The following is a 13,134-nucleotide window of genomic DNA, read 5'->3' as shown; positions in this document are numbered from 1 at the left end:
AGCAGCAATGTGTTGCCATCAGGCTACAGCTTCACATTTTCAGTGTGTTCTGTTAACCATCTCAGCAGCTCACTCATCCCAGCCCTTTCTCACATTGCTGAATTACAGCAGTTCACCCCCAAATCCATAGTTACTGCATACACAACGTAACATTTCAACATACTGCAATCTGTATCAAGAGCTATGGCTCCCCACACGAAGCTCAGAGAGATGTTCTGGGTTATACACAGCCCAAAGGTGAAATGGCACAAAGGTTTCAATGGCTTGTCAGCCTTCAAATTGAACTGCACTCCCTTTCCCAGGAGGCAGAAGTGCCTCAGTCTCTTCTATTTCTTTTATTTCTTCTGAAGTGATTTTTTACCATGAAGAGGAGCTAGCCATTCACACGAGCAATTAAAGACTTGCAGTATATATGTTCCTTCCACTTATATTTAAGTTATTCAAAATACAATTCAGTACAAAACAAAAAGGTCTTATCTTTCAAAAAACCCATGGCATGGCAAAGTAAAGCTATAACACATTTGTCAGAAACACACATTCCTCTTGATAAGCAGCCTTTAAAGTGGCAGAATTCCCAGGCACATCCAAGAATATCAGTGAAAAGAAGCAGGATCTTCAGTGAAGCCTCACAGATTGCATCGGGTTGGAAGGGACCTTGAAAGGTCATCTTGTCCAATGCCCCTGCAGAGGGGGCTTGAGCAGGCTGCCCAGGACCACACCAAGCCTGAGTTCACCATTCCATCCCAACCCAGTGTTGCCCAATGTCCTATCCATTGCTTAAGCAGAGACCACCAATCAAATACAGAAGCCATCCTTGCTTTATAGTCACATGTGTTATTATCAGAACCAGCATCTTGTTCACGCAGGAGAGAAAATAAAAACCCATGACAAGGGAGACAAAACCCACACTTCTCCCTCTCTTGCCTTGAGAACAGATTCCAGTCAATGTTGTTGACATATGTTGCACAGAATAAATTGTATTGAACTCCAAAGGGGCCAAGAGAGCTAACTTCCATGTCCCAACTGGTAACCCCCAAACACACAGGTCTGTAAGCCCTCCTGTTCCCCCTGCAGGCACAGAAATCATTTTCATACTTCCCACCTCTTCAGAGAGCTTAAACAATAGATAGGAAGCTCTTCAAGCCATTCAGGTAAAAAAAGCACAGGAATATGATACTTTCATCAGCTCTGATCTGAGGTTTCCCTTGGCTGTAACAAAGGTATTACTTATGTTTCAGGAAAGACAGAACAAGGAGAATGGTATGGAGCAAGTGGAACTATAAAAGAAGAAATGTTTTCTTTAAAAAGAGAGATTTATCTCCTGGAGTGCTGCTTAGAAACTGCCACATCTCCCACCTTCTATTCTTCCTTCTGAGTCCAAGTCTATTAATATACACTCACACAGCACACTTCTGAAATGTCAGGTGCTAACTTAGCTTTATTATTTGCTACTATCCACCCACCCATCTATTATACAAATCAAATCATACATTCCTGGTTGACCTCATGGCTCATTGTCTATTCCAACGCAAAACAGGCCCCAAGATTTTGTGAAAACACAAATAAGGACTGCAAAGGTCTTTCAGCAGGAATGGCTGTTTGAAGGCCACAGCTTTTGCATGTAGAGGCAGATACTTCGGGCTGTAGCAATGGGGTACTAAGGCAAACTCCACAGTTTAGCTGTGCTGGATCACAGCAGCGGCAGTGGTCTCATTCCCAGTCTAAACAGTGGGTGGTAAACGGCAGATAAACAAAGTGAGATGAGGGCTGTGATGCTCCAGACCTTGTCACCACCTGAAACTGAAACAGTAACTTATCTCACACCAGCCTGTACCTGAACTAAGAGAACACAAAGACAATTCAAGTGCATCTGAAGACCAAAGGGCACATACCAGTCAATTTTCTGACCTCAGACACACTAAGCACAGGTAGCTTTGGTACAAGTTATGCTTACACTGCTCAGCTGAAAGCAGAAACACCTTCAAGTGTGGTTTAGATGAAGGAGAACACAAAAGCATTTCAGCAGCCTGCCTTTCCTCTAGCATATGCTTCCTTCAAACCTCTTAAATGTTAAATAGAAAAATCAATCCAACACTGTTTCACTGGAAGCTCAAGTTCCAGCTGTCACCATACGAGTGACTGCACCACAGTTTGGGTTTTTAAATGAGGAACTAATATTTAACTAATAACGAAACTTCCCCCTTGGCTTTCCCTATTCAAACCCACAATTTTCATTACCCTTTCAAATTTTTTGTGCCTTCTTACCCCCTGCAAGGCTGAGGAACCATCCAGGTGTTGGTTAATCCAAGACAGCTATGACTTTGAGCAACCTGATCTAGTGGAAGGTGTCCCTGCCCATGGCAAGGGGGTTAGAACAAGATGATCTTTAAGGTCCCTTTCAACCCAAACCAATCTGTGATTCTTGATCTGTTCCATGTACTACAGCTCAAATGCTTTGCACTTCTGTGAACTCTAGGCAGGAATATATTTTTGTGTATACATTTACAGCAGGCTAGGTTGGAAATGACACAGGATGACTTCAGCATGTCCTGTAGTTTCAAAAAGACATTAGGAAACAGATCTCTGGTTGTAAAAGCCTCATTCTCAGTGCACCACAGCGCTTGGAAGAAGCTCAATTCAGACTAGGCATTTGGAAGACATTCTTCCCCACAAGGGGAAGGCACTGGAACAGGTTACCCAGAGGAGTTGTGGGTCTGTTCAAAGCCAGGTTGGATGTGGTCTTGAGCAACCTGGTCTAGTGGGGGATGCCCCTGTGCATGGCAGGGGGTTTGGAACTGGATGATCTTTAAAGTCCCTTCCAACCCAAACCACTGTGTGATTCTCCAGTTTCATGGCTGATCACTGACACACTGAGCACTCTTCAAATTACCATCTCTATGTTTCTGAGTACCCAACGCACTTCAAACAGAGCGCTGTCAAACCCTTCCAGAAGGGTATCATACAGCCCACTTAAAATAGACCTAGTTCCAGAATTAGTGCACAGGGATTTTGTATCAGGAGTTACAATCTGTGATAGGAACATTAAAATAAGGTATCTCTCAAGTAATGGAAAGTATGCCTCTTCTCAGAGAAGCAATGGGTTCACTCCAGCCATGTTCTAAGGTTTCTATTTGTGTAAGTCACTACAAGTTCATTAATTATTCTCCAAATGGCATTAACAAAATGCAATTGTGTTTGACAGTTTTTGATTATTATTCTTTGAAGGTGGCATTTCATCTGCTTTTAAAGATTAAATGTACCACTGGAGCTTACCCTGTGTTCTTAGGATTACTTGCTAGATGAAACTACAACCACCAGTAACAAGCTCTATTAATGCAGATTTCACTTGGAGCTAACTTAGATTTACTTCACACAGTTAAGTGAGTTCATTTCACTGGGAAAAAAAAAGATTCCCTGAAGCAAAAACCACCAACAAAACATCAACTACTGTGGATGATATTGCCCAACACATTGCTGAAAAATAAATTCTCCTGATGGGATTCTTTTTTCATTTCAGCCCCCTCCCCCAAGCAGGACTTCTAAAAATACAATCTTTTAATGATTGTTTAATTTTCATGTAACTGGAATATAAATCCTTTACATTCTGCCTTGCTGCAGCTGCAGGAGAATGTCTCATTTTTCATGGAAAAAACCTAATTACGTGGTTCACTGAGTTGCCTGTGGTAACACATCAATTTTATTTACATTCAAAAGTTGGAGTTCAGTTTGGTCTCAACATTCTAGTTAATTTCAAGCACATTTTATACAAGAGTTTTCTACAATTCATTAGGAACACCTTACTCCAGCTTTCACTTGAGAAGGCTCCTGAGCTATACCAGGCTTGGTTTGGCTTTCCAGCACCTTCTGAGCACTCCCACTTCTGTAGCACCCTTTAATGCATGGGGTTTGCTATGAGCTCTAGCCTGCAAAACAATCAGTTGACAGTCCCTGCAGAAGGCAGCCATTAGTGTTTCACAATGGATGCCAACTCCTTTTGCCCACAAACACACAACAGAAAAATAGTAACTACTGTGTGGCCAATAAAACTGAAAGATTAATTCCTCGGCATTTCAACTGTTTCCATTGAACTAAGCTTCTATTTTGAAAGCAGAAAGAGGGAAAAGGACAGTATCCAGTAGAGGATTTCTTGGCTTTACCTTCCATTGGTGTCTTTCCTTCAAACCATATTCAGAATTTGGTGCAATTAACAGTGAAACCTCCAAATATGAAAACATTCAAATGTTATTTGTCAGGAGATTTAGAAAGGAAAGAAAAAGAAAAGAAAGCCTTAGGCACTCTCACACATGGCCCTTAGGTAGATGTCTCTTTTTTGTGTGTGTATTACCTGTTAGACTGAAGCTACTGCAGGCTGGAAAAAGAGAGACAAAATGCAGCATGTTAGAATGGTGCTTCACTGACTAGAACTGATAATGAATTCATGAGTGCCACATGTATTCATCTGCTACCGCTCCAAGCGCTCAGATTCGCTGTCAGCGAAGAGAGAAAACCCACTGAAGAACAGAAGGATTAAGGAAAAGGTAAGAGCAGCCTGACTTGTAGACTCAGATTTGATTTTGATTTTTATTTTTAAACAACTCACCCCCTTCTTCCCTGTAAGCCTGCAGTAAAACAGAAGATGTTGGGGTGGTGGGAAGAGTATTTACTATAAAGAAAAAAACAAAATAAAATCAAGACATCTTGCCCAGACACAATAAGGCTCTTGTCAACTTGGTGTGTATAAAAGGAGTTGGCATTTTCCCATGAAGCAATTCCTTAATCCCAAATGATGGCATAATAACCTCATTTAATATGCCTCCTTAAAAGAAAAAGTTTATTTGTCTAAGCTGAACTTCAACTGGCAATCACCGGACACCAATTAACAGTGTCAAATATAAGGGTCACAGAACAATTCTGTGAGCTGAGAAAGTATGAATTCAGTCCCAAACCCCATCTCCCTTCCAAAAGGTTGTCAGAGTTTAACTTTGTTTCTGTGGCTTTGCAAATAGTCTATGCTAGGCAATTAAGAAAATGCAAATCACTCATATTATTGAAAGTAATCAACCCACAAACAGACTTTTCAGGAACTTAATATTCCAATAAAGTCTTCTGTCATATGAACCTACTTGCTAATTCCACTCTTAACTCAAGAACCAGCAATTAACCATTTTCAGATTTCGCTTCAAGTTATTAATAAGTGGTACTTAGCTGCTTGATATTCATAGCTGCTTCTGCAGCTTTGGAAAAGGCTCCAAACTTCAGCTCCTGGGAGCTTCCTTCCAGTCCTCGCTCACAAACTGCTCTTCCGTGCATTAGCTGGGCTCATTCTAAGCACCTCGGAGCGCACCCGCGGTGATGGGGTTTATGTAGCTCGCTCAAGTATAGAAAGCAAAATGCTGCAATACACATTCCACGCCCCTACACCCTTCCACTAAACCTACCAAAGAGGGAAACAAGGAGATAACCTTTCAAGAAAATATGCAAGCTGAGCAAAAGAGCAGTTTGAGGAGCAAAACACTGCCTTCTTCCCCACTTCTATCATCTTGGAATAAAAGATTCGAGAGTCCTTCCATCCCAAGCTACGCCAGGAATCTGTACACCCCCTTCACAGGCAGGGGTGCTTATTCTGGATTTCACACATTGCTTCATACACTTAAAATATGGTTTCTCAACAGACAGGAGCATCTTCTCATGCAATGACTTAACATCTCTCACTACACAGCAGCTAAGAGTGTACTTTGTGCCTCCCCAAAGAGCTCCCAAATCCTTACAACTACAGTAAATAAAACTCAGTACCGTCAAAGAACCTTTAAGAGTTTACTCTCAGTTTAACTGGAAAGTAAAAGACACTTTCCACTCCTCCCTTATCTGCTTTTACATTAGTAGAAAGATAAGCCATTCCATTTTTCCTCCCCAAAGTGCAGCTTTTCCATGATTGTTCTTTAAATCTCTAATAAATGCAAAAAACCCCCAAAACAAAACATCTAGTTAATATTTCTAGACTGCATTTTTTCTTCATTAGAAGGCTTAACTGATAAAATAAACTTTTAACTATGGAAGTTAAGAAGTGAGCATCATGAACCCTTCCTAGCTGCAATAAAAACACCCAAAATGAGCTCCAGCAAATTATTCCTCTCAGGAAACATCCTTCAAAGCACAGATGGCATGCTCTGTGTTCCCCTGGATGAAAATCTGCCCATCAGCAATTTGCAGGTAGGGCAACAACAGTAGAAATTAAGTCTGAGCCACAACTATAAGGTCTGATGTAGGCGCTTTACAAAAAGCTACCTTTTGTTCCTCTCACCATGTATCAGCACGTGGGGGTTACAACTGCCTCAGCCCAATATGCCAGGAATTCATAAGCAGCACTGAACTGAAGCTCCATGGTTTTTAAACTTAACAAGCTGTTAAGTTGTGTGAATATCACAAACAACCATCTCAGGATATATTTACCTAATTATTTCAAGATATCCTACTCTTCATCACAGTTTCCATAAGAATCGTGGAATTGTTTGGGTTGGAAAAGCCTTCCAAGATCATCAAGTTCAACCAGCAACCCAACCCCACCGTGGCTATTAAACCATGTCCCCAAGTGCCATTGTTTGAACTGTCAGATGTAACTGTTCTTGGCAAAAGCTTTGCTTATAATCTGTGTGGAATGCACAGGGTACAAGGCAGAGGGAGACAAGAAAGATCCCAAGAGTCCAGTGTAAACTCTGTGTTGCTCCAGACAGTATTTGGTCACCAAATGCAAATGCCACCACTCCAACTTGCAAATCTACAACTTTCCTGTCACCAAACCTGCCAACAGTAGGACACTACCTCCTTTCCTCTCCATTTCTTCTGCAGAATTTACCAAAAAAAAGTTGTTCTGGGAAAAGGCAGAGTAACTGTAGCACTTGTCAAACCTCTTCATTCTGTGCTATCACTAAACAGTGTTTATCCTTGAGAAAACAAAACTGCCACAAACTAAAACACTCCCAACTCTGATTTCAGACTTGTAAAAACACTCTTTTTTTCCCTCCCTTCCCACTCAGTGACCCTGCACAATTAGCTTTTCTCACTTGGGACAGAATAAAGATCTCCTGTCTTTCTTCACATTTAAAATCCAATCATCATAAACCCCAGAAGACAAGAGCTGGGGCTGGCAGGGAAAAGCAATGTAGGAGTAAGTGCTGGAGACACACCTATGCAATTCACAGCTGCCTAGCTAAGCTTAACTCATCTAGAGCTGTTCTGCAAATAGTTGTTTTTACTTAAGCTCCCATGACAGCATTTAATTATCCACACAGTTTTGGAAAGCTACTACATAAACAACTGGTCCTCATACCTCCTGTTTAGAACTGCTAAGTTGTTTTCCCTATGACTATTTGCAATTCTTTTATGAAAGGCAGCTGCTTGTTTCCCAAATCATCCATCCTGAATGTTACAAAGATAAGGCAACCCATACTGTTACTATACACAAACTAAAGTGTTTCTGAAAGACAAGCCTCAGTTTGGACTTCTCATTTGTTTATTCCAAGTACTGAATTGTTTGAGTGACACTGCTCTTCAGAAATCAATCACTAATTCTACCTTTTATTCATTCAAGTCCAAAGTAAAGACTTAATTTTAAGTTGCTACTAATTCCCCCCCACCAATGAAAACTTCACTTTTAAAGCACAAGACCTAAGCAGTAAAAAGGAAATCCAAACCACTGAACAACTTCATACTTGGTAAGTATTCAGGATCTTATTAAGAGCCATTATTTCCTACAGCTCATACAGCTCAAAAGATAGCATCTATAAAGCTGAAAATGTTCAGGAGAGACTCAGCCTCCCATTTGGATGTGCAGTATCAGACTTCTGGGACTCATGCTCCTAACCATGTGAGTACAAACATAAAGCCCTGGCCACTGACCTCTAAGGTACTGACCACGGTGACAACCCAGCCCATAGGAAGAGGATTTGAAGCCAATGCAGCTTATTTCCTGACTAGGTTATACCAAAACAAAGAGCTTGCTGTGGTGGCTCAGCTGACAGGCAAGGAAATGACTGTGCTTCAGGAACTTACTTCTTTTCTGTTTGTATGGCCCCATGCAAAGCACTTTATATTTCACAGAGCAAGGAAACTCAGGAAACCCATTTCAGCTACCAAATATTTCATTACTGAGGTCTGCTTATCATGAAAAACAAAAATAACCTCATTTCTTCTGCCCTGCTGCTGCACAAAACATTGAGCACAGTGTCCTTTGTCATACTTCAAAGGAACCATGTACATAAATGCCTCATTCTAGCAGAATTTGATGGTCAATATTTTGTCAATACTGGTGTTTGAACTCAAAAAATTACTGAAGAGAGCAAGCCAGCTCTATCAGCTATGGAATTTATAACTGAACTCCAAAACCTGCAGTGGGGGAGCAGAAGCTGATTTTACCTCCCTAACTGTTGTAGGCTCTTGACAGTCAGCAGCAGCATTTTCCTTCTTTCAATGTAGTTCATTCCTCTAAGTGAGTTACATACAGTCCTCCTTTCCCAACTTCATCTCTTCATATCCCTTTGCACAGCCTTTTTCTTTCAGACATTCTAACTTCAATGTGAGAGAGCACTGCCAAAAAGGATCACTCCACGATAGTGCTGTTCTACCAGGGTAGACATCTCAGCACAGCTGGCTGCAGGGTTGTGAAACACAGTGTGCTCAGAGTGTTTATCACCAGTGTGACACTGCTGCTGCTGACACTTGGAAAACAGTGCTCTTGAAGACACTTTTCAGATTTCATTCCACCCCAAAACTGTGCTGAAGGCTCTAGCCCAAATGCTTCATAAAAATTTGGACCAGGCAAAAAACCCCACCCAAACCAACAACCTATGTCAAAGTGACTGTTCTCTATTTACTCCACTCTGTCCCACACCAGATTTGAGCAGGCTCAGCTATTCATACATTTAAATGCTTCCCCATGACATTATCACTGGAAGCAGGATCTATATAGTGGCGACCAACGTGTTAGAGATAAATAAGCTGCATGAATTTAAACCAGAAACAGAAGCTCTCACCTGCAACCCCCCCCTCAAAAAGACACTTAAGTCCCATATTCTGCATTTGAAGTATTAAATCTAGTTTATTTCACAAAGAGAAAAGCATGTATTATTAAAGCTTTGCTGGGTAAGTAGAAATATTACCCATGCCTTCATTCAAAACAGGTGCCTCATCAAAAATTCATGTCAGTGGAATGGCTTGGTGCAGCACTTCTGAGCCATCCCTTTAATTATAGATGATCACAAAGCTACCTGCATGGCATCCACCTGAAGACAGCCAGCATTTAAATCTGTGATTTCACAGGCTATATTGCCAATAAACAAGCTGGCCTGCATCAAAGTATGATGGCTCTAACGGTCTGAAGACAGGTGGTTACAACAGGGTAACGGGTGAGGGCATTAACAGAGCATAACCCAGGACCAAGACACTTGGGGCAGAGCTGGGGAGATGAAGGACAGCTGAAGCGCACCTGACAAATACAACATGCTATACTCCTGAGCAGGCATACAAACTTTCCTGCCCTGTAACCAGCAGCTCTAAAGGCTACCAGGATGAAAAGTTCACAAACCCAAAGAACTGATCCTTATTATTGAGGTGTGGGGGGTAATGATTATTATCGTTGCAAGATTAGTCAACTTTGCGTTCATCCAATGCAAGAGGTTAAAAACAGGAGACAATGACTCATGCAGTCTAACAAAATACCTTCTAAAAGCTAAAGCTGTCAGGTAAACTAGGTCTCTTCATTGCTGAAAAGGAATTAATTTGTAGTGGATAGTCAAAGCCAGAAAGGATTGCCACAGATAGTGAGCTATAATTATAAGGCTACACATTCTGGAGACACTGAGGGCAATCAGCTGCATAAAACTTACTAATCACACAAACGTATCGCTGTCACCTTTGTCCTACCTTCCCCTTCCTTCCTTTTATTACATTCACTTGTTACAACTTGCCTCTGTTTATACTCTAATCCTGTGGCATGACCAACGTGGCAAGTTCTGACCTTGCAGATTGACCTGTGGTGGCACACAGTTCACCTAAGTCCAAGCAGAGGTGTTTTCTTCCATCCGCTATCACCCTGCACCAGAGTTTGTTTCCTTTAGTATTATCAGCTGAACTAGCATTTACTCTTATTTCACAGCACAGCTGAGATTCCAAAAAACCCTAAGGAACCTTGCTGGACATACTCAGGTCCTCAGTTCTTTCAGGTTTGATTTCGCATTTAATCTGCAGCTAGCTTGCAGCAGCAAAGCCACGTTCACAAGTCTCCTTCAGGTCTTAATGCACACATTGTGAGAAACTCACATATGGCAGCAAGTTAAAGGCTTTAGTGACAAAGTTCTTTCCCCTGGAAAAAAGAATCAAGAGAGTCACTTACTGTGCAGCTCCCGATGTATCACATCTACGAGGTTGGGCTCATCTCCCCACCAGAATATCCACAGCTCCTTACAATCCGGTTTGACGTCCCGCCGCCACACACACAGCAGGTTGGCCTGCAAGCAGCGGATGAAGCTGAGCAGAATGGGATCGTCCTGCGCTGGGGCTGAAATGATGGGGCCACAGTCCCCATGACCTTCGAAATTGTACCTACGCCATTTGATGCCTGTGAGTTCAGCCTGGGGGAAACAAAAATAAAAGCCATTAAGTCACTACTTCAAAACTTAACAGTCCTAGCAATAGCTTGTTTCCTTCTCACGGTTTCACTCTCAGCGTTTAGCTCCAAGTTAAAAACTCCTCCAAACTCTCCTCTTTTCTCCCTCAGGGTAAAAGGAAAGCAATTTTAGAAACAGCACTGCACAAACCTGGCTTAGCCCTGCATTCAGGTTTTTCACCACAACCTGACTCACTTTTCAGTGGTGCCCAGTAATAGGACAAGGAACAACAGGGATAAGCTGGAAACCAGGAAATTCCACCTCAACATGAGGAGACGCTTCTTTGGTGTGAGGGTGCCGGAGCCCTGGAGCAGGCTGCCCAGAGAACTTGTGGAGTATTCTCCTCTGCAGAGATTCCAAACCCACCTGGATGCATTCCTGTGTGACCTACCCTGGGTGACCCTGCTCTGGCAGCGAGGTTGGACTAGATAATCTCCAGAGGTCCCTTCCAACCTCCACCATTCTATGATTTCCAGCTGATTCATTCAATTCTAACCTGTTTTCTTTTTTTCTGATCTTACAATTGAGAAGAAAAATAAACAAACAAAGTCCATTGCCTGCTGCTCACTGGTCAAAGGAGTTCAGTGTCAGCCCAAACTTTGCTCACTTGAAAGTCACAAGTAGAACAGGATTTAAGCAAACAAGGGGCTTACTGAAAATGATGAAATCCAGTGAAGTGCTGGGATGGTACAGGTTTACCACACATACTTCTTAATTTGCTCTAATGAACAAACACAGAATAAGGACAACTGTCATGTGCTGTCTCTCAACCAGACAGAATTCTCTTACTGACCATCAAGGCAGAATAAAATGAACAGGAAAATGGCTACTTGGACTCTGGGGAAGGATCTTCCTTCTACACATGGTAGAAGTCCAAAGAAGTGTAGGTGTCTCAGTGCAGAGTAGTGGGAATGAACAACTGCCAGGGAAGAAGTTGACAAAGCACTGAAACCATTAAGGAGTTGGCAGCTTGAACCAGGTCAGCAAGGCAGTGTTTTGTTTTTTCCCCTCTCTCTTTTCACAGCAGATACTCAGGGCTACTACATTCAGTTCCTCTCACCTCTCTAATGTCCTGATTGCTGCTTTTTTATGCATTGCTATTATCCTTCCCATCACACTCTTCTTCCCCCCTCTCCAGCCTGCTGCCTGCCTTCCCCCTCCTGCTCCATGGCTAGTGCTGCAGCCTCCTCTTTCTCCACCTTCCTTACCTCTGGGAGCCTGCCCAGGCCACAGGGGGAATACTCCTGTGGCTTTTTGTGTAGTTAGCCCAAGTACCATTACCAACCAGAGTGGTATGAGTATGGACTCTGGTTTCTAACCCGTGTTGCCACATTCTCACTGCTGTTCCCACCTCTGACAGTATTCACACCCTCACTTTGCTGCTCAGCAGCAGCCAGCACGCTCAGCTCTAAAGTGGTCCTACAGGAAAAGCCAGCTGGGCTGCAGCAGCAAGCTGCAAAAACTCCAATACAGCATCTGCACCTTTCATTGCCAGGGAGAAGGGGAAAGGCACAGCAGTGGACATGATAGCTGCAGCAGTGCCCACCCCCTGCCCTTGCCCCCCACCAATAAGTTCAGCTGTATCTAAATAGTAAGCATTCCTTTCCCCTGACAGTATATACAGAAAGTATCAAGATGAAAAAGGGTAAGTTCTTACCCCTAAAGAAATCAAAAGACTTGCAAATCTTGCATTCCTCCTATGTTCATCATCTGCACAAGGCCATTTAACCTACTGGCCTACACTGCTCCTCCAAACCCCACACCACCTGTCATGCACTGCAGAATCTCCCTTTCCCAGCCCACAAACATAGCTTATTTAAAAGTTTCAAGTTCACTTCATTCACCACAGTAACTTGTTCCAGAGCTAGCTGTTTAACTGCTGAGGAGGTAAAAGGCAATGCTTATCACACCAACACAAGCAAAACACTTGCTGAAGCATTTCTAGTGCTTTTGCACTCTGTGTTGAGGAGATATGGAAAAGCAACTAGGAGAAGGCAGGCAGGACTAGCAAACAGGCCATGTTCCTGGCACAAAGGAGGGCACAGGAGTGCAAGAGGAAGGGCAACGATTGTTTTTTCCCAGTAGGGTGCTGTGTAACACTGGCATAGCTCACACATTACATAACTTAAAAGAAAGTGCTTGCATGTGCTTCTCCAGAACATCTACATCTGTTCTATGAGGATCTCCAGCTACAGCTGGGAAAAGGAAGGTGCAGAGTTTCAGAAACAGCATCATGAACGTGGCTATGAACCACAAAACACCAAAGATCAGTGCCAGCATAAGCACCTAGGAAAAGAATGTTAAATGTTTACTTGTCATAAGCCACCAGCAACATATGGTAAGTCACAAAAAAGATGGAAGAGGAGGATGACAAAACCCAAAAAACCCAAACAAATAAAAAAGGTGACTCAACAGCACTGCTCACTTGATAAACACAGCAAGAACTGTTCAAAGCAGCAGAGCAGCTCTTGCA

The 13,134-nt window shown here is 42.5% G+C and overlaps 1 protein-coding gene across 1 annotated transcript in view; it reads right to left on the bottom strand.

Moving 5' to 3' along the window:
• The window catches only part of MED13L (mediator complex subunit 13L), a 199,766-nt gene that overhangs the window by 169,668 nt on the left and 16,964 nt on the right, over positions 1-13,134 (bottom strand). Inside the window, exon 2 of the mRNA XM_054173322.1 lies at positions 10,388-10,625. Within this exon, the coding sequence (XP_054029297.1) occupies positions 10,388-10,625 (238 nt within the window). The remainder of the gene's footprint in view (positions 1-10,387; positions 10,626-13,134) is intronic.

Source organism: Dryobates pubescens, chromosome 25 (assembly GCF_014839835.1).
Source record: "Dryobates pubescens isolate bDryPub1 chromosome 25, bDryPub1.pri, whole genome shotgun sequence".
Lineage (NCBI taxonomy): Eukaryota > Metazoa > Chordata > Aves > Piciformes > Picidae > Dryobates > Dryobates pubescens.
This window is presented reverse-complemented; position numbering and strand designations above follow the sequence as displayed.